This window comes from Camelus dromedarius, chromosome X, assembly GCF_036321535.1.
Source record: "Camelus dromedarius isolate mCamDro1 chromosome X, mCamDro1.pat, whole genome shotgun sequence".
Taxonomy (NCBI): domain Eukaryota; kingdom Metazoa; phylum Chordata; class Mammalia; order Artiodactyla; family Camelidae; genus Camelus; species Camelus dromedarius.
Window position 1 is genome coordinate 18,086,961 of NC_087472.1, and position 21,246 is coordinate 18,108,206.

The 21,246-nt window shown below is 39.2% G+C and overlaps 1 protein-coding gene across 3 annotated transcripts in view; it reads left to right on the forward strand.

Annotated features, from left to right (window-relative positions):
• The first annotated feature begins 4,293 nt into the window (after window positions 1-4,293).
• The window catches only part of LOC105098809 (fibrous sheath-interacting protein 2-like), a 32,027-nt gene continuing 15,074 nt past the window's right edge, over window positions 4,294-21,246 (forward strand). Inside the window, exons 1-7 of one of the 3 annotated variants that reach the window (XM_064482721.1) lie at window positions 4,294-4,655; window positions 7,795-7,956; window positions 9,150-9,280; window positions 10,360-10,501; window positions 11,158-11,268; window positions 11,694-11,814; window positions 18,853-18,921. In XM_064482721.1, the coding sequence (XP_064338791.1) occupies window positions 9,153-9,280; window positions 10,360-10,501; window positions 11,158-11,268; window positions 11,694-11,814; window positions 18,853-18,921 (571 nt within the window). In that variant the 5' untranslated portion in view covers window positions 4,294-4,655; window positions 7,795-7,956; window positions 9,150-9,152. The remainder of the gene's footprint in view (window positions 4,656-7,794; window positions 7,957-9,149; window positions 9,281-10,359; window positions 10,502-11,157; window positions 11,269-11,693; window positions 11,815-18,852; window positions 18,922-21,246) is intronic. The other 2 variants (XM_064482722.1, XM_064482723.1) reach the window with 2 other exon arrangements.

Genomic DNA, 21,246 nt, shown 5'->3' on the forward strand with positions numbered 1-21,246 from the left:
CCTCACCCTAAAGAAAAATTCTTGAATATGTTTTTAGCCTATAAATAAATCAAGATGGAATTCTAAAAGGATCCACCAGGACCACCAACATATTCTTAGCTGCGCACCCATAGAAAGTGGCCCAGAAGCTCCAGCTTTCCTTCAACCTCCCCACCAATGGCCCCTTCACTGTTGCAATTCACTGACTAAACATGTTTAACTTCTCAGATGTCCCTGAAAACTCCTATTTCTCTACCCATGCCAGCACTTCTGCATGGTTGCTTAGTGACAGTTTCTCAGATCTTCTGACTCTCCAAATCTTCCAAAGTTGCATAAGGTCCAATGCCTACTTTTAAAGGTCTTTATTTCATAAAACATAGACTGGCTCTGCCGCTTCTCTGGCTGAACCCTGAAGGAGGATAAGAGGACATGTGGAGAGAGGGTCCCAGACATTCCAGCTATTACAACCTCCATAACCAAGGCCACACATACCTGAGTAATGCCATATTAGACCACTGAAATTGGTACTCAGAAGTAACGTGCTATTGTAAGGAAAAAAAAAAACTAAAATGGGTGCATTAACTTTGGGACTGAGTGGTGGCTGGAGACTAGAAAAGCAGCAAGGAAAATGTTAGTAAAGGCTGGGAAATTGGTGAACAATGTAGAAGCTCTAAAAGTGGTGAGGAAACTGCAGTAGGAGGTTGGAAAATGACATCCCATGTCATGTAGTAGCAAAACAATTGGCAAAAGTGTCACTTGCAGTAACTTGGGAGATGGAAAAAATGTACCTAACGAACTTGTGTATCTTGCTAAAGAGAATGTCTAATCATGCAGAATGTTGATAGTGTCATTTGACATTTAGCTGCACGTCATAATGTACAGAAAGAGAGGGCAAGCTTAGCAGAATTTGCAAACAGAATTTTAGATGAAATATAGAAGAGCCAGGATTTTCTGGGTCAAAAAATAAAACTGTTCCACATTTCTAACTCTCCAAGCAAGCAAAGATTAAGTGTAACTGTAAGATTATTTGTGAAGACCCTAGAAAGATGTCAAGTGGTGCCTAATAGACCCTTTCGGATAGAAAAAAGGCATTGTACATAGGTAGAACACCCTTTGGCATAAATCATAGCAATATTTGGGGGGGGATCTGACTCCTAAGGCAAAGGAAACAAAAACAAAAATAAATGGGACCTAATTAAACTTGAGTCCAATAGTGTCTTGGAGATGTAGACAGGGACCAAGTCACAAAGACTTTTGTTTTCGTTCTTCCTTAGGGTCATTAGGGGTTTTAAGCAGGGGAGAAACATGATCAGTTGGCAATTAAGAAAGATCACTTTGTGGCAGAATGAAAGATAAATTAGAGAGGTGAAAGGTGGGAGATATTAGGAGGCTGTGATAATGGTGTGGACAAGAAGTGATGAGTGGCTTAAATGGAGCAGTGGTAGGAAAAGTGGCAAGGGGGGAGAAATACAGGAAATATTTAGGAGGTAAAAACAGTAGGACTTAGATATGGATTGAATGTCAAGGTTGTAGGGAAAGAGAGGCATCTAGGAGCATTCTCTGGTTTCTGGCTTGGGTAGAACTGGTTCCAGTCACAGAGAGAGGAAATATAGGAAGAATAATGAGGCCTTTGTTTTACTCTGTTTCAGTGAGGGGAGGTTGAGTTGAGTTTTGAGTATGGCCATTTCAAATGCTTGTCAGATATCCATGTAGAGATGTTTGGCTCGCAGTAGTGTCTACAACCAGGCTACAGTTTTAAATGCAGGAGTTGTAATCATATACATGGAATTAAAACAAGAACATGTGAAAGAGTACAGTGTATTGATTAAGAATACGTCTTTTGGAGTCTGCTAACTTGGATTCAAATCTCAGCTCCATCACATATTAGCCACTGCCATTGTGAATGAAGTCTTCATCTATAGAGATGGAGTAAATATAGATGGAGTTGTCGTGAAGATTAAATGAGGTAAGGTTTAGCATAACACCTGAAATTACGTTCTCAATAGGTGGTAGGTATTGTTACTAAATGACCAAGAGATAACAAAGAAGTAGACCAAAACATGGAGACAACAAATGGCCAATAAGCATATGAAAAGATGCTCAGCATCACTAACCATCAGAGAAATGCAAATCAAAACTACAAGATATCACTTCATACCAATTAGGAGAGCTCCTATCCAAAAAAAAAAAAAAAAAAAAGAAAAGAAAGAAAGATTATAACAAGTGTTGGCAAGGATGTGAAGAAATTGAAACCTTGTGTGCTGTTGGTGGGATTGTAAAATGATGTGGCCACTATGGAAAACAGTAGATTCTTCCAAAAATTAAAAATAGAATTACCATATTATCTAGCAATCCCACTTCTAGGTATATATCCAAAAATTTTTGAAGTAGGGTCTCAAAGAGTCATTTGCACACCCATGTTCATAGTAGCACTATTCATAATAGCCAAGAGGTGGAAGCAACCTAAATGTCCATTAATAGTTGAATGGATAAAGAAAATGTGATATATGCATATAAAATATTATTCAGCTTTAAAAAGGGAAGACATCATACCACATGCTACAATATGTATGAATCTTGAAGACATTACACTAAGTGAAATAAGCCAATCACAGAAAGACAAATACTCCTTGATTCCACTTATATCATTTATATAAGGTATCTGAAGTAGTACAATTCACAGAAACAGAAAACAGAATGGTGGTTACCAGGGGCTGGGTGGAAGGGAGGAAAGGAGACTTGTTTAATGGGTACAGAGTTTCAGTTTTGCAAGATGAAAAGTTCTGGAGATCTGTTGCATAACAATGTGAATATACTTAACACTACTGTACTGTACTGTACACATAAAAGTGGTTATGATGGTAAATTTTATGTTCTGCATTTTTAGCACAATAAAAAGATGCATAAAAGAACATGGAGACAAAGTACAAGCTCCTGAGAATTCCAGTGCAGTCTCAGCTCTTAATGTATTTACTATCTAGTGAGCTCCCAGGCAGCAGGGACTATGTTTTATTCACTATTATATCCTCAGCATGCAGCACAGTGTCTGGCACAGAGCAGATACATGTTGGCTAATCTAATGAGATGGTAGAAATAAATAAATAGAAGAAAGAGAAAGGGAGAACGAGGAGGCCAGAGATATGAAGAGAATAAAATAGGAAAAAGAAAGACAGAGGAAAACAGCACTGAATCCTGGAAAAACCAGTGTGTCCTAAATGGGACCTGGAGGTGGGGGTCACAGTGACTATAAAGGGGGCAGATGTGTAAAGCCTGGCCTCTGGCCCTAGTGCAAGCTACACAATTACTTGTAGGCATGTGTTGAACAGGATCATAGCTTCTTGGGTGTCAGGAAGAATTAGAAGAATTACAGGCAGCTACCCACTGACCAAGCTTGATACATTCTGGTTTAATTTACGTTTTTTTTTTCTCTTTTTTTGAGGTATAGTTGATTCACAATGTCATGTTAATTGCTGGTGTACAGCATAGTGATTCGGTTACATATGTGTGAACAAAAATACTGCAAACCACATCAGTAAACAAAGAATGCTGACGCCATCAAGTCATCAATGGCTGCTGCCACCCCCCAGTGAAGACAAGCCTGCAGCCCAGCCTCTGCAGCCACTCACAATGGTGCACCCTGAGGGGACTCAGAATAAGAAAGGACAGGATACTGGCCCTAGGTAGCTAGGTGCTTGTCAAAGGAATGAATTCAAGGAGTCCAAATGTTTGCTTCCTCCCATACACAGAAAAGCGCTAAATTCTTTAACTTGAGATATCTGGGGGTTTTTTAAGTTAACGAGTAATCTTTTGATGTTCCAACTACCTAGTCTTTGTTGTAAAACTCCTATATAGCGTAGCTTCTCCCCCTACCTCTTCAGAGCAGTCCCTAAGAGCGATCAGAGAGGCTGTCATCCTGGGCTCAAAGGGGCTTGAGCCCTCAGAAATGTCCGCCAAATAAAACATAACTCAATTTTTAGGCTGTATATTTATTTCAGTTAACATATGTATATATCCCTTTTCATATTCTTTTCCATTATAGGCTATTATAAGGTATTGAATAGAGTTTCCTGTGCTATACAGTAGGACCTTGTTTATTTTATATATAGTAGTTTGTATTTGCTAATCTCGAACTCCCAATTTATTCCTCCCCATCCCCATTCTGGTTTAATTTAAATGATGGGGTGCTGAATTCAGAGATTGGTAATCTCTACTATGGGCCTGTTACACCAGGGCTTTTGATCACTTTCCCGGGTCTAAGGCGCTAAAACTGCGAGGCTTCAGTCCTGCCCCTGCGCCTGCGCCAGAAAGTCAGGCGGCTGCCTACGTGGTCACAGCGCCCCCTCCCTTCCCCTGAAGGCGACGCCCGTTGGGGAGGCGCCCTTTAAGGACGTCAGGGCTGCGTCCAGAAACGCAGCATTGTGAGGGGCGTGGCCTGGGGACGCGTTACCCGGGCGACCACCGGCTGGGCTGCCCAGACTTGATGTGGGCGTAGAGCCGGAAAGGCGTGTGTGAACAGCGGAAGCGAAGACGGCTTGCCGGACCCCATTCCCCGGCCCCCTGGGGGCTGATGGGTGGCCTTGGGTCGGTACCTCAGGAACTTCTGTAAGACTGCCGAAGCCTCCGCCGCTAAGGCGGCCGCCTGCAGCGTAACTGCCGACAGGAAGCAGTGCGACTCCGTGAGTAGCGGCCAGCCCACTGTCCTCTCCCTCCGGGCTCCCGGGCTGCGTCTCGGAGGGGAAGGAAGGCGGGCAGACGGAAGAGGAGGAGGTTTCAGCAGAGGACCCGGCGGGTCCTTGACACTCAGCTTCCGGCTCCCGCACCTGGCAGTTAGTAACTAGAGCCGCCTCTGGCCGGGACTAGCTTTGAACAGGACTCAGAGATAGGGTTGGTGACCCCGGGGGAACTGGGAGGCCTTCTGGGTTGTCGGCAGGGCGGGTTCTTTCAAGCCTGAGTGTAGGATTCTTTGGTTTATTGGGGGGTATTAGCCCATTGAAGTTTACGTTGATTGGTCTAAACTAAAAGTAGTTCTAGGAAAAAAGACAGACTTTCTAATTGTATCTGATAGAGCTCGCAAAACAAACAAAAAAATCCATTCCAGAGGTCGGAGCCTCTCATCTATTGGATCTTCCTCTTGGGGCCAAGGTGCCTGTTATCCCAGGAAGTAATAATGTATTTTATACTACAAATTTAAGAGAAAAGGTAAACTGTTGTAATAGTGCGTAAGTGATTTTCTTGACCATTTTAAGCTTGCTATTAAACTTGAAACACTGTTATGATTTTGCTCTGAGTCAACTTCAGTTTCATGCACCAAGTGAAGTTAAATGAGTTGGTGTTCAGTGTCTGACCCTCACTTTAATGATAGAAAACCCCATGATAGGCTTCAGCCACCCAGTTCATCCTTATCTTCAGCCGAGACTCAGCTTCTAAAGGTTGGGATCTTTTCTGCCTATCCACACATACCATGCTAATTCCTACTTCTGTCCCTTTGTCCATCTGGCTTCTGAAAAGTGTCATGCACTCTCCTCTCCTTCTCAACCTTCAAGTTGAGCCATCTTTCAAGAGCTATTGTATGAAATCTTTCCCAAGTGTCCCAACTTCCAGTTGTCTCATCTTTCCTCTTACAATGCCCTTGGTCTGCACTATAAGCAATTTCTCTCAGCACTGGAAGTACTGTTAGTGGTTAAGGGTGCTGCACTCACATTCTTAGACATTTTAAGTCCTCTGCCTAACACTCCCCACCGTGTCCTTAGCTTTCGGTCAAGCCTGAAGGAGGTTCAGAACTTTCTGGTTGAGTGTGTGCTTTGATCACAATAGCAAAAGGTTCTACAGGAATAATTATGACATCCTTACCCTTCCACTCTCTGGTGTCATCAGGGATGACTAGGGGCTCCTTGGTATTTTTGATACTTGTCTAATATATATGATTTTTAAAGTTTTATTGCTGAAAAACAATATGATTTCTATTTTCAAAACCAATGTTCTACTAAATATATGCCAACTTCACAGAAATTGACTGAGTTACACTTCCACAAATTAGCTTTCCTAAAACATACTCAAAACTTATTTCACTACTAGTAATAACACTCCTTTTTAGTTTGTAACTGTAGCTCTCTCTGTTGGTTTCTTCCTCAGATATCTCCTGTTTGCCATATTTCAATTCTGTTCCTCTGTTATTCACTTGTTAGCTACTTCTTCTTTTTTTAATATTTTTTAACATTTTTTATTGATTTATAGTCATTTTACAATGTTGTGTCAAATTCCAGTGTTCAGCACAATTTTTCAGTCATACTTGGACATATACACACTCATTGTTAGCAACTTATTTCCAGTTTTTTTCATACTTAATTATACTGATTTTCTCTATATTGTATTGATTCCCCCCAAATGCATTTAATCATGGTCAGGTACTACATTCAACTCCCCTGAAGACTAACTTAGTGGAATCCCTCTTTGTCTTTTAGCAAGGTCTCCTCGAGGAAGTAAGACTTTATATTTACACACTTAGTTTTTTTTCTTTAACTGACTTTACCCTCATGACTACCTTGTAAGGTAATGCTATGATTGCTCCAAGGTCACAGGTAGATAGTAGCAGAATTCAGACCAGAACCATTGTTCCCTGATTCATGGGCCACACTACTTCACCTGACCTTGCTGCTTCCTTAACTGCAGACCATTTTAGCAGAGCACTACAGAAACAGGGAATTTAAAGTTCTTTCATATTGTTTTGAATGCAAGTGGGAGGGAAATTATAGTATTCTACAGTCTTGTTTTCAATAAGATTAAAATATAACAATGTACTGTATCTGTCTAGTTATGCATTAATCAAAACCTGACAACTGATCCTGTACTTCAACATTTTGATAATAAACTTATTCTCAAATAATTTATATATAAATTGACTTCCCTATTAGTATACTATACTTGGGTAGCACCTGTTCACAAACTCCTTAAATTGGTTTTATTGTAAAGTTAATAGTAAATATCTTGCCAATTAACCTAGACATTTTGCTTTCAAGAAAAGATACCATGTGAAGTGAAAAGAACAATTTACATACTTTTAAAAGTCTCCCCTATGATCTCCCTTTGGCAGGTAGTGATGATATAATAGACAGATTCTTCAGTTTAGGGAAACCAATATTTTGACTGACAATAGAAAGCTTACCCAGGCCTTAACGAATGGATTTGTTCTTTCTTGATAGGTCGGTAGCCAAGGTTTGCTTAACACATGCCATCACCAACAAAAGTCAACATCTAAAAGAAGAAGCAATAATCAACCTGCTAATTGCAGCGTTGTTTCAATTGCCATCATTGTTAATTGTTTCCCTTCTAGGAAAGATATGGGCTTTCTGTCTAGTTTCACTGTAAATTAAAACATGGCCCAGAAGGATGTCTTTCTTTGCCATTTTAAGGAAGCATTGGTAGTCAGGGAGTCCAGCTTCCTGATATAGGTCTCTTAAGAGACACAAGAGGCTGGCATCAATCAAGCAGTCAGAAACTTACAAAAGAAACTTTTAAATGGAAAAACAAAGCTAGAACACATCAGGCCCCTTTGCTCATGTTTAATATCCTTGCAAGAACTCTTAGGGCCACAGTCAGTGTCCAGGAATGGGACTGAGGGTGCGGCTGCCACTTCCAACCTAAAGGCAGGTCTGTTAGATTTACCCAAATCAGCCCATTGTCTTTATTTCCTCACCTCAGATTCTGCTTGCATGTTTTATTTCCAATGAACAGCCTTATTGTTTCAACAAACTGAGGTTTAAAGTGTGACTGCATTCCTTTTACATATGTAATACTTTTGAATCTTTATGTTTGCAGCTTTATCAACGTTCTTAAGATTTTAACCTGACTTATCCTTATTGTCGACTCCTGGAACCTGGCTATAAAAGCCTGCATGATCCACATTTAAAAGCATACTACAGGTGAAAAGATATCCTGAGGAGATTAAAGAAAGGTGGCCACATCACCAGCAATAATAAGGTAGGTAGGTTGATGCCTGCTTCCTGTTAACCAGCAAAAACCTGTGGACTTGTTGGACGCTTGCTTCTGTACTTCACTGGGAGCCTGTGTCAGCTTTTAATTGAGCAATAAAGGATAGCCAACAGAAAATTCAATGAATTACTTAGTATTTAGGTAAAGAGAAATCAGGCAGCTGTTTCTAAACAAAATTGCTTATTCTCACTTGACCTTTTCTCTTTGATAAAAGCAAAATAAAAGCATTAAATGATTTGAATATGTAAAGACATACACATACACATTTATTTATGTATTTTCTCCCAGCTATATTATAGGGCCTTTCCTTTGGCTCTGAAAGTAATAATGGCACTGTATACCTGTCAAGGAATATTTCCTGTACCCTTTGAGAAGACTAAAGACAAAATGGAAACCTAGCAGAATACAGCTTGATAGAATAAATTCTTCTGAAAGTTAAACATCATTATTATACTGGCATTTTAATAACAAATTCATTGGGAATAGTAAATTCCTGATTATAATGTGAACTGTATTATTGAAGTAATATTATTAGATAGAAATTTCCTGGTGTTACAGCCACTGTAGCACAATACTGCCTTCTAAATTATTATCAAAATGTATTATCATTACCCTCGATCCCAAAATTGTTACTAAAATGGATGTTCTTATGACTCTTTTCTCTGGAAAGTTTCATGATTGTTACAACTTTCTATTTATGTATTTGGTTTGGTTTTTTGTTTTTATAGGTCAGTCATATGTACCTTAAAGGAATTGAATAAGTACAGGCAATATCTGACCAGTTTAAAATTAGACTTTGAAAGAAACTGTATAAGAGAACAAGTAAGTTAAATAAATTTCTTTTATTTGAGGCCTGTAGGAAAGTTTTTATGTAGGGTCTGGAAGAAAGATTTTGTCCTCTACCAAATATTTTCTTATAATATTCTGCCCTAGAAGTATTATGGTAACAAATCGAAAAATATCTCTAGGGATCTATGAGATAAAAATGAGACTTTTGCCTTTCACTCACAGAGAGAAATTTTCCTTGTCTGGAGTGGAGCCACACTAGGCTTAAATGCAGGTTAATAGAATTAACCATTTGTAAACTACAGAAAGTTTACCAAGCCCTAAATATAAGAAAACATATCAAAGGACAGGGTTATTTCTGGCCAATATAAAAACTTTATTTTTTTTTCTCTCAGAAAATGACTGAGAAACAAGTAAACAAATTGTGTGATACCAAGAGAGCCTATGACAATACACAGTTCCAAGATTGGCTGTTACAGGAAAATACACAATCAACTCCAGACCAAGAGCTGTTAATAAAGCAGAGGTATGACCGAAGTTAATGCATATTTTTGCAGACATATTATGGATCCCAGAAAGTTGTAAAAGTACTAGAAATAATTGAAAGCAGGAAGAAAAAAGTATTAGACATTATTTAACCCCCTGTAGTCTTCAATATGGAGAGAAAGGAAAGTAGACTGAGAGGTAACAGGGATTGGGAACCTTGGTACCATGGCTAGGGAGGAGAGTTTCTACCTGAGAAACTGGAATCACTAGGAGCCAAGAGGTAAGACACATTGAAGAAGAATTCCAGGTTACAAATCCCTGAGCTTGGGAAACCCATGTCCATAGTCTTTAGAGGGAAAGAAGGTGTCTTTAGCACATTTCAAACTTGAGTTTAAGGAAATTACTGCAAGGTCAAAGAGAGAGAGTTGCTATAATGTCATCTGACGCTAATATAAACAGGTGTTATTCCCCAAGCAACTGTGTGTGTTCATTCAGCTCTTACCCACACACATTTCAATGTTACCATTCAGAGGCCAAGCCAATGCCTCAGGAAGCGAAGAGATGAATTATAGTTCCTTCTCTTTCTCCTTTATCAAGGGTGAGGTCCAGTTCCCCATCACCTGGGTCTTATATTCCATGGAGTCATGTCATGATATGCCATGATTTAGCAGAGTAGCAGACTGGTAGTCTGCGGACCTGTCTATACATGAGAGGTTGTTCAAGGACTTGGGAATTACAGAGAGGCCAGTACCCACTTATTTTTAAAGGAAATTCAAATCTGCTTATTTTTTGAAGTCAGTCCTTAAGTTGATTTCAGCTGTCTTTGGAAACTCGTGTTCCTAAAACTCCTGAGTTATGAATAATTCCTGTGTAAAATGCTTTTAATCACTCTGTTCTACATTTTGCTGTTGTCCCAGCCACAACAACAGAGAATCTAATAAAATGAGTATAGCATGGTGAGTTGGTGGACCAGGCTTGCTTAGAGGTCCCTGACAACCTTTCCTGTAGTTCAAGGAATAAAAAGCAACCCAGAAGGTGGTTTGGGAATATCAGAATAGATAGTACCATCATATGGGAAACACCCAATTTATCTTCCCTTATATTTGCACTTTTACTTAGATATTTAGATATGATTCGTAGGGAATTAAACAAGGTTGAGCACACGGCTGAAAAGCAGAGCATACGCCCAATGAAGAAAGAAGAAAAAAGACATCGGGATAACATTAGAAGAAAACTTAGTCTCCGTAGACAAATTGAACAGGTGAGAAACACTAAATTTTAAATGTTGATAGGGAAATTGTATATGGTTGTTTTACTTATAAACATTTTTAGCAGTCTCATCATATTAACTGACATTATTTCAGGTCTGAAAAATAAACAAACAAGCTTTTACTTAATATAGTGAGACTGATACCACAAATTATATATCTGTCGCAGTACAGTCCCATCTCATCTGCTCTTAAAGTTTTAGAATTTAACTCTAATGAAAAAGAATCATGTCTGTATTCCCACTCCTCAAAATTCAGACAAGGCTATTTGTTTAGGTTCTCTGTCAAAATACACTTAAGGGCATCAGATTACATATGATAACTGCCCCCCCCCAACTCCATAAGAGAGAACCCTCTTGCCAGCATCTTTTTAGAGCTGTCTTTGGAGCCAGGCTTATTGTTATTGGAAACTCAACTTGAATTCAGTTTCCAATAACAAAATAACTTCCTTTTGCCATTCCAGTACATCCACCAATATATTCCCAATAAAAAGCAGTGAGATAAGCCCATTCTAAAACCAATGAAAGATTTTCATTATGGTTGTCCACATTTCTCTAAGGCCCTTGGTTTGACCTAATTTGCTTATTGACCAAAAACAAAGATTATGAAAGAGAACCCCTGCTGACTACCATAATATTGTGCTCCTCAGGAATGGAAAATGAAAGAAATGTTACTTCTGACAAAGATTGGAGAAGAAGTAAAAAGAGAAGCAAGAGTTGAGGAACAACGTCGAAAAGTCAGAGAAGCAGCTCACCAGAAGGTAGAGTGAGCTTTGACCAATAACTTGGGCTATTTTGAGGAAAGGCTTTTGCCATGTTTGATATTTGAAAGTGTGATTTTTCAGAAGTGGCCTAAACTCACAAAGATAGCTATCGATGGAGAGACGTAGTCTGGTCTGAACCTGGACTTCAAAGGCTGCTCTGAAATGGGACCAGTCTCCAGAAAGTAGGCTATGAATTAAATTGGATCCAGTTATTAAAATATATTCTTCATGCTAGACAACAAAAGGGAACTTACCCTTATTACCTTCCTAGCTTTGTACTCATTATGACTTTAGAAATCTCAAGACAGGAATGAGGGCTCCCTTCGGATATACCGTCATGTTTGAAATGTCTGTTTTGCATTTCCAATGGCAAGTTGATATTTAATTTTTAAATATGTTAAATATATTTTTAACGTTTTTAGAAACAAGCACTTCTAGAGAAAAAAATCGCTTATCATTTACGAAAAATGCAAAGGAATGACCTTCAGAGAGAAGGATCAGAGGGAAGTATATTTGAAGACAAAGGTGAAGATGAAACAAAAGGTGAGTGACAATAAAAGACAAAGTAGCTAAGTAGAAGATGCATTACTATATGTCAAATACTGGTGGCTTTGTAAACCCCTCTATGTGCTTACACAGTGAGTTCATGAGGCCTTTGCAAAGGGAAATTCTAGAAGCTCACCTGTGCCAGGGACTGTGTAAGGCACTTTCTGGTGACAGCTCAAGTTGTACAGAATGTAGACACACATACATATACTCAATATTATTATATTATAGACATGATAACAAATTAAACACCGCTATAAAGTGGTTCAGTAGACAGGAGCCTTTTCTAGAAGTTTAAAAAGGATCCAGTAAGAGGAGACAGTACAAAAAAAAATAAGAAAGAGACAGAGCTATATACAGAGAGGAAAGGAGCCAGTAAGATTACAATAATAATAATAATAATAATAATAATAATAATAATAATAATAATAATAATTAGACTGAAACAAAGAGGGAGACAATGAAAGAAAATATAGAAAAAAGTAGAAGAAAAATTTTAACTGAGGTTCAGTAAGAAAATTTTACAGAACAGAGGAAGCTACTAAGAAAGAGAAAAAAAGTTTTTTTTAACATAGATAAGAGAGATTTTAAATTATACTAAGCAAGAGACAGAACTAAAAAGAAAGAACAAAAAGATTTGAAAGAAAGAGGCAGTAAGAAAAGATGATACAGAAGGAATGAAATGGAGGAGGAGAATGAATGAGAGAAAAAATATTGAGCAGAAGAAGGTAGTAAGAAAACACACACAGACACCCACAGGATGAAGGCGGGGAAGGAAGACAAAGGCAAAGAAACTAGATGGAAAGAGACAAGGAGTAGGAGGAAGAAAGGCAAAGAGACAAAGAAAAGAGAGAGAGTGAAAGAAAGGGAGCGAGAAAAAGACATACAAAAATACAGGAACAGAGAGGCGGGAGGGAGAAAGAGAAGAAAGAAGTTTAAAAAGGATAAGTCAGTAGGAAAAAGTAAAATAAAGAAAAAGAAAGAATGTGAAAGTGAGAGAAGAATTTGAAAAAGAGGCGCCAGTAAGAAGATCAGATACAAGTTGGAGGAGGAGGGCAGTGGCAGAGAGAGGGAAAAAAATGAGAATTTAGTAAAGTAAGACACTTAAATAAAGAGAGAGACTTTGAAAAGGAGAAGCCAGTAACAGAAAGCAGTACAATAGAGACTGAATGAAAAAGCAGTACAATGAAGATAAAAGGAAGATAGGACACAGTAAGAGGGGAGAATAGGTAAAAAAAAAAGAAAATATTAAAAAGAAGGCAGTGAAAGAAAATATGGAAATAAAGCAAAAAAGAAAGAAAAAGAGAAAAAGCAAAGAGTGAAATGAAAAGGGGAGAAATAGAGACAGAGCAAAAGGGAGAGGAAAAAAAGAATAGTACTATAAGGAAAGAGAGATGTAAAAGGTTACAAAGGACAGGACTGTTAAATGAGAGAGAGAAGAGAGAAGGGAGGAAGAAAATGTGAACATACTTCAAAAAGAAGAGCCAATAGCCAGTAAGAAAGGCAGTACAGGAAAATACAGAAAGAAACCATGGAAGAAAGAAAGGAGGGACAGTGAAAGAGAGATAGAAAGAACAAAGAGAATACAGATAAATAAGATGAGGTTACAAGACAGGAGCCAGTAAAAAGGCAGGACAAAAAAGATAGAAGGAGAGGAGAGTTAGAAGGAGAAGGGAAAAAGAGTTTGGAAAGAGAAGCCTGTGAAAAGAGAATAAAATAGGGCGGGAGGAAGGCTGGCTTGCAGGCAGGAAAAGAGAGGGAAAGAAAAGGCAAAAGGGAATAGAGAAGGAAAGGCAGGAAGGAAAGAAAAAGTTTTTTAAAAGGATGAGTCAGTATGGAAAAGTAAGATAGAAAAAGAGGGAATATGATTGTGTGAGAGAGACTTGTAAAGGAGTCAGTAAAAAAACATGTAAAATAAATGAGAGAGAGAGAGCCAACTTTAAAAAGGATAAGCTAGGAAGAAACAAAAGTACAAAACAAGATGGCAGATGAGAGAAAGAAAGATGGAAGAAAAGTTTAAGAAGAGGAGCCCATAAAAAGTGAGTAAAGAGAGGGGAGAGTGGGGGCAGGGGGGAAAGAACAGTGGGGGGATGGAGAAGGACCTGAGGAGGAGAGACTGGGGAGGGGGAACGGGGCAAGGAAGGAAGGAAGACAAAACAGAAAGGAGCAGGATGAAAGTGAGTGAAAGATGAAGAGAATAAAACCAGAAAAAGAAAAAAAAGGGAAGTTTTAAAAGGTTGTGGCAGTAGGGAAAAATAAAAGAAAGAAAAAAAGGGAATGTGATTGTGGAAGAGAGCAGCTTGAAAAGCAGCCAGTAAGAAGTTTAAGTCCAACTGGGGACATGGGGGCAGTTTTAAAAGACTCGAGGGAGAAAGAGACTGTAAAATAAACATCACAGGTGATAGATAGACAGACAGACAGACGAAAGTTTGAGGCAGATCCCATAAAAAGTGAGTTTTTTTAAAAAGCAGGAGGAAAGCAATAAAATATAAATTAAAAAAATTTTAAAGCAGAAGGGAGGGAGGAAGGAGGGAGGAAGGAAGTGAGGAACAGGCTAGAGAGATAAAGGAGGGAAGGAAAGCAAAGAAAACAAACAGAAAGTGAAAGAGAAAGTAAAAACACTTGGACATAAGGAATAAAACAAACGGGGTACAAGAAAAAACGAAGAGAAGTTTAAAAAGGGTGGAACAGTGCAAAAGAGTAAAAGGGGAGAGAGAATTGAAAAGGAGGAGCAAGTAAGAAAATCAAGTATGATATGGGTGGGGGAAGTTTTGAAAAGTCACTAAAAAAGAGTTAGAAGAAAGATGGAGATGATTGATACCTAGATAGGTATGTAGATGAGACTCCATAGAGGAAAAGCCTACAAAAAAAGCTAGGACAAAAAAGATAGAAAGTTAGAAAAGAGAGGTGAAAGATGGAAGAAAAAAGTTTATAAAGTAAAATCAAGTATAGTGGGGGAGAGGGTAAAAAAGTCAGTCAGTTTAAAAATACAGTGAAATAAAGATAGGTGATAGATAGATACATAGATAGATAGATAGATATGAACTAAAAATGACAAGACAAAAAGAAAGGGAGGGGGGAGAGGAAAGACAAATTTTTAAAAATGGAGCCAGTAAGAAAATCAAATCAAATTTTGTGTGCTATTGAGGTCCATTTAAGCCAATAAAAGAATACAGTAACATGAGGACAAATGATTTGATAGCTAGATAATAGGACTGTAAAAAAAAGCCAGTAAAAAAGATAATACAAAAAAGAGTTACAAAGAGAAGGAAAGAAAGGAGTTTAAAAACTGGAGGCAGTAAGATGAGAGTAGGAGTAGGAAGGGGGAGTGAGGGGGTTGGGAGACAGGGAGGAGGACCCTTAGAGGGAGAAAGATAAGAAGGAAAAACGTAATGAAGGACAAAGGAAAGAAGAGAAAGGCCGGAGGGAAGGTGGGAAGAATGGGAGAGAGGAGAAGGAAGGAGGGAGGAAAAATGCATGCAGGCCGGCAGGCAAAGAAGACAGAAAAGCCAGAAAGAGTGAGAGAAAGTCACCAGGAGTCCTAGAGAAAGTGAGGGGGTTGGGGAGGAAAGGGAGGAAGGAATGCTAGAAATAAAGGCTAAAAGTGTAAAAGGGATGAGTAGGAAAAAAATAAAAAGAGAATGTGAAAGTGAGAGAAAAGTTTAAAAAGGAGGAGCGCACTACAAAATGAAGTCGAATTGTGAATATATTGCAGAGATAGACATTTAAAAAGCAAAATTCAGTAAAAAAAAATACAGTAAAATAAGGATGACAGATAGATGATGAAGATAACGCAGAGATAGACAGAATGGGCTTTAAAAAGAAGCCAACAGTAAAGACAGCACAAAAAAAGACAGAGTCAAAAAGAGAGGAGAAATGAAAAGTTTAAGAGGAGCCAGTAAAAAGAGTAGAAGAAGAATGGAAGGCAGGCAGGAAGAAGGGAGAAGAGGAAGGATGGGGGGTAGTCAGGAAAAGGAAAAAAAGAAAGACAGTGAAAGAAACATAGTGAAAGAGACGTACAGAAAGGAAGGAAGAGGAGATATAAAAAAGTGAGTGAGAGGAAAGAAAAAGTACAAGTTGGTATAAGAAGGAAAAGAAAGGAGATTAAAGGTGAGCATGAGAGTGTTTGGAAAAAGAGGAGCCAGTAAGAAAATCAAGTACAACTGTCTGGAAGTGAAAGAGATTTAAAGATTAGAAGTCATAATCATTTTTTTAAAAAACTAAAATGTTGATAGACCAATAGATGATTTATAGTTAGGTAAACAGATGGACAGAACCGACTATAAAAGAAAGTACCAGTAAAAGGGTAAAAAGAAAAAAAGAAGTACAAGAAGAAGAGCAAAAAATTAAAAGCAGGAGCCAGGAAGAAAAGGGAGGAAAAGAAGTTGGGACAAAAGGAGGGAGGGAAAAATGGAAGGAAAGCAGGCAGGCAACTTCGAATTTAAAAAACAGTCAGTTAAAGTATTAGTGACATAAGATGAATGGATGAATTGACGGCTAGATAGAAATGTAGACAGGTAGTAAAGTATATAAAATATGAATAGATAGAACCGTAGATAGGTGATTGATAGATGGATGGACCGATTAATCGATCGATAGATAGAACTTTTTTAAAAAAGAGAACCCAGTAAAAAAGTAAGTAAGTACATGACAGAGGAGAAGAGTTAGAAAGGAAAACGAAAAGTGAAAGTACGTAGAGAGTAAAAGAAAGGGGGAAGATGGACAGGACAGGACAGGGTAGGGCAGGCTAGGGTAGGGTAGGGTAGGGCAGGCTAGGGTAGGAAAGGAAGAGAGGAAGGCAGGCAGGCTGCATACAGACAGGCACAGAGGAGAAAGAGAAATACAGAAAGGGAATGAGAAAAAAATGGAATAAGGGAAGGGAAGAATGAAGGAAGGAGGAAATATGAAAGAAAAAGCAGCTGCGTCAAAATGGAATAATTTACAAGAATATGTAAAACAGAAAAATAGGAGAATGAGAGAAAGAAAAGAAAAGGGAAAAGGAAAGTCAGAGACAGAAGAAAAGGAGAATGTTTCACAAGCAGAAGAGTTTAAAAAGGAGGAGCCAATAGTAAATTTGAGAGAGATTAAAAAGGGGGAGAATGAGTAAGAAAAGACTACAGAGATGATAGTGTTAGAGAAGAAGGTAAGAAAGAGAAGAATGAAGATGTTTAATAAAGAAGAGGCAGTAATAAATGCCACTACAAAAAATAATAAAAAGAGAAGGTGAATTAAGTTCTAAAAGGAGTAGCAAATAAAATATAGTTCAAAAAAAGAACAAAATAGTGAAAGTGGAAGTAAAAGAGTAGAAAAGGATGAAGGAGGAAGAAAGGAAGGAAAAAGGGGAGGGATGGAAGGAGGTAGGAAAGAATTTTAAAGTGAAGAATTTTTAAAGGGATGAGGCTAGGGAAAAATGGCAAAATGAAAAAGTAGAGACAACATGACAGAAACACAGGAGTTTAAAAGGAGGAGCTACTGTGAAAATTAAGGACAGTTGCACAGAGCAGGAGAAAGGGGAATCTAAAAAGAAGTCAGTTAATAACTAGAGTCAAAGATACGTAGATTGATGACAGCTACGCAATTAAATAGGTCAGTAGGTGGGCAGATGTAGGTAGGTAAGTAGGTAGATAGATAGATAGTCAGACACACATACATAGATAGAACTGATCTGAAAAAGGAAAAACCGGTAAAAAGTCAGTACACAAAAGGAAAGAGAAGAAGTGAAAAACTTTAAATGGATCAGTAAATAGTAAAAAGAAAGAAAAGAGAGGAGTCAAAAGGGTGGGGAAGGGAAGGGGCCAGAAGAGGAGGAGAGAGGGAGAGAAAAAGAAATGGTGAAAAAGAAGTTTTAAAGGGAGTACAGAAAAGACTTTTTTAAAAGATAAGGAAGAGAATGTATACAAACAAAAGTTTAAAAAGGACCAGCCAGTAAGAACAGACAGTGTGAGAGGGAGGAAGGAATGAATAGTTTATGAAGGAGGAGTCACGAAGAAAAGCTCAGAATTCAGTTCAGTGAGAAGATGAGACTGTAATCTGCCTCTGGGAGAGTACATCACTTTAGCAGCCAGATTGCTCTCTCCATCTTCAACCGTTACCTTCTACTTCCAGTAGGAAGAAAGTTTCAGGTGGGCATCTTATATTAAACGGTGGCCACGTCAAATGCTTTTTGAAAAAGAAAATATAAAAGAATTTATGTTCACTGTATCATGGAGGTGACGGGAGAATGAAGATGTCTATTTCACATATGAAATTGACTTACCCACTGTAACAAGGCCATCATCTACTATACATGGACACCAAGGGATACACATAACTGATGAGAACATAGTTTGCACACATATAGTTTGGAATCTTTTTGTCTATTTCTAGATGATTAGAAACCGGAACTGTAGTTACATTCTTCACAGATGAGATCTGTGTATATGGTTACCTCGTCCAGGCTCTGAGACACAACCAAGAATCATCATGGCCACTGTGGCCTGCAGGGTCTCCAGCACCGTCATTATGCTAGTCTGCATCCCTATACAAAGGAAAAGCCACGTTCTCCTTGGGCAGGATGGAGGATGGAGTTTTTCACTTCTGCCAGAAGACAACTCTGCCTCCTCAAGTATAGCTTTAACTAAACAAGATATTATAAAAGTGATTGTCCTGCCTCTCCAACACATCTAACCTAGGATTTCTCAACCTTGCCACTACTGGCATTTTGGGCTGGATAATTTTTTGTTATGGGGACTGTCCTGTGCATTGTAGTATGTTTAGCATCATCTATAGCCTCTACCCACTAGAGAAGGAGTAAATACCCTCCCCAATTTGTAACAACCAAAAATGTCTCCAGACATTTCTGAATGTCCCCTGGGGTACAAAGTTGTCTCCCATTGAGACCCACTACCTATCCTCTCCAGCTCTACTCCACAACCCCATATGCAGATCAGGACATGGCTCTCTTCCTATTGAGCATGAAAGTATAAATAGAATCTATCTTGAATAACTTTGTCATCTCCACTATTAAAAATAAATGTTTTACTGTGTTTTTTTAAGCTCCTTATCCAAAGGTCAAGAAACCGAGTGCCACTGCCAGTCATCGGAAGTTACACCAAGGACAAAAACGTAATTGAAATGTTATGATTAGAAATACTAAAATAGTAATTTGTGTAAAGACTGGATTTGGAACTGATCTCTTCTGCTTATAACGCAGATAAATCCTCTATCCTGTTATAAGTGATGGGTTTTCAGTAATGCTTACCAACAATGCTACAGCCTCTCTAGACTTAGGGAGTCAGATTAGACTCCCTAATTACTTATAGGTGTTACTGAGCTGGACAGCCCACGTTTCGTAGCTGACAACTCTGCAAGCCCAGCGCAGAGCCCTGTCCTCTCCACAGCCCCTGCTCCTGATCTCATTTCTGTACTTTTCCATTCCCTACAAGATCCCGAGACATTTTTTTTAGCCTGTGCTTCTCTGGCTGCTGCCACCACTGCTGCCACACCTTGCTCAGCAGTTCTGCCTCCTAGGGAAGATGTTACCTGCATCTCATTTGTTTCACCTGGAGAACCATCCTTGCAAATTGCTCACTGGAGGTGCTACTGATGTTTCTGAAGCCTAGGGCCCTAGGGCCCTAGTGAGGTCCTTGACCCTGACCAATGCACTCTCTCAAAACCCGGCCCTCCCTTAGGCTTTGAACTTTTCAGGCCTAAAGTGACTTTTGTCACTTCACTGGCAACAGAAATATTTTAGTCTGTCCCATATTTTTCTGCAACAGTGGAGTGCACCATCAGTGTCGCCCACTCTTATTCCCCTGTTCCTTTTAGAACAGCCCAACTGAGTGGTATCCGCTGCCACTTTAACATTTCAGCCTACTTCTTGAGTAGGCTTCTTTAACATGTTTTTAACACATCTAGCACTATGTGCTGGATCTAAGTGCCTGCCTTCCTTTGGCTTTCCGGCTCGGTCATTGATTTTTCTAACATACTGCTCCAGATCCTGCCTTTGCAGGGCCCCCAAAATGGCTCAGACTTTCAGGGGGCCTCCCCATCATTCTGCTTTCCCAAAGATGGTGCCTAGACATCTGGGGCAAGAGGTGTGGCTTATGCTCTGACTCCTCTAAATGTCAGCAGTGTGGGCATCACCTAGGAGCTTATTAGAAATGCAGATTCTCAGGCCCCACTCCAGGCCTACTGAATGCAAATCTGCATTTTCACAAGATCCCCCAGTATATTATATGCATGTTAAAGTTTGGGGAACGCTGGCTTCCATGACCTCATGGAGGTGGAATAAAGTCAGGGTGCTTGGATGAAATGTCCTCTGCCACCTCTGGTCTCTAGAGAGATGCTCTTGTCTCCACTGAGATAGTGCTTGGCCTGTTGGCATTCACAGTTGGAGTTGGCCATCTGTGCAGTGACACATGGTCTGGTCTCACTTGGCTTAGTAGAAGCCTCTGGCTTTCCCATTCCACCTCAGTTCAGTTCTGTCTGCTCCATAACACTCCTGGTGGAGCCCCCTCACCTCCACCAGTCACTCGCCTTGGCAAACTCCCCAGCTAGACTCTCAGCCCTTTCTGGGCCATGTATATACCACATGGGAACCAAGAGAGGCTTAAGAAAGCAAAACCTCAAGGGGAAAAAGAGGTTGGTAAAAGGGTACGTATTTTCAGCTATAAGATGAATAATGTCTGAGGAGCTGATGTATAATATGGTAACTCTAGTTGATAACACTATAGTGTATAATTGGAAGTTTGCAAAGAAAGTAGAACTTAAATGTTTTCAACAACAACAAAAGATAAATATGTGAGTTGATGGATGTGTCAATTAACTGAATGGGGGGAATCCTTTCACAGTATACATCTATATCAAATCACCACAATGTACACTTTAGCTATCTTACAATTTTATGTGTCAATGTCATATATCAGTAAAGCAGATTTTAAAAAAGAAAGCAAAACCTCGGGGGAAAAAAAAAAACCTCAGAGAGCGCCTTGCTCTGCCTGACCACACTATACTGCAAAGTTTCTGGGCCATGCCCCAGGTGAGAAGGAAGAGGAGGCCAGGGTGGGGCTAGCTAAAGAAACCTAGAGTCCTAAATGAGGAGCAGAGCAATAGTTCTTTTTTCTCCATGTTAACCTCACTTACCTGAAGCAACCAAGGCCCAAAGTTAGGAAAATGTGAAGCACCATCTGGTTTCTCTGCTCTCCAGCCTCTCCCACCACCTTTCCATTTTCCCACCATCTCTGAGAAGGAGTGGACTTTTCCCCCTAACTTTCCTTAAGGCCTTTCCTTCTTCTTCCTGAGCCCAGATAACTCTTATTCACGGGGTAAGAGTATCTCCAGTGCACGAAAGGAGAATTTTCTGAACCAACTATTCCAGGCTGTTGCTACACAAAAGGGAATATAAAGTTTAGGGAAATTCTTGATACAACTGCAAGGCTTGCAAGACGT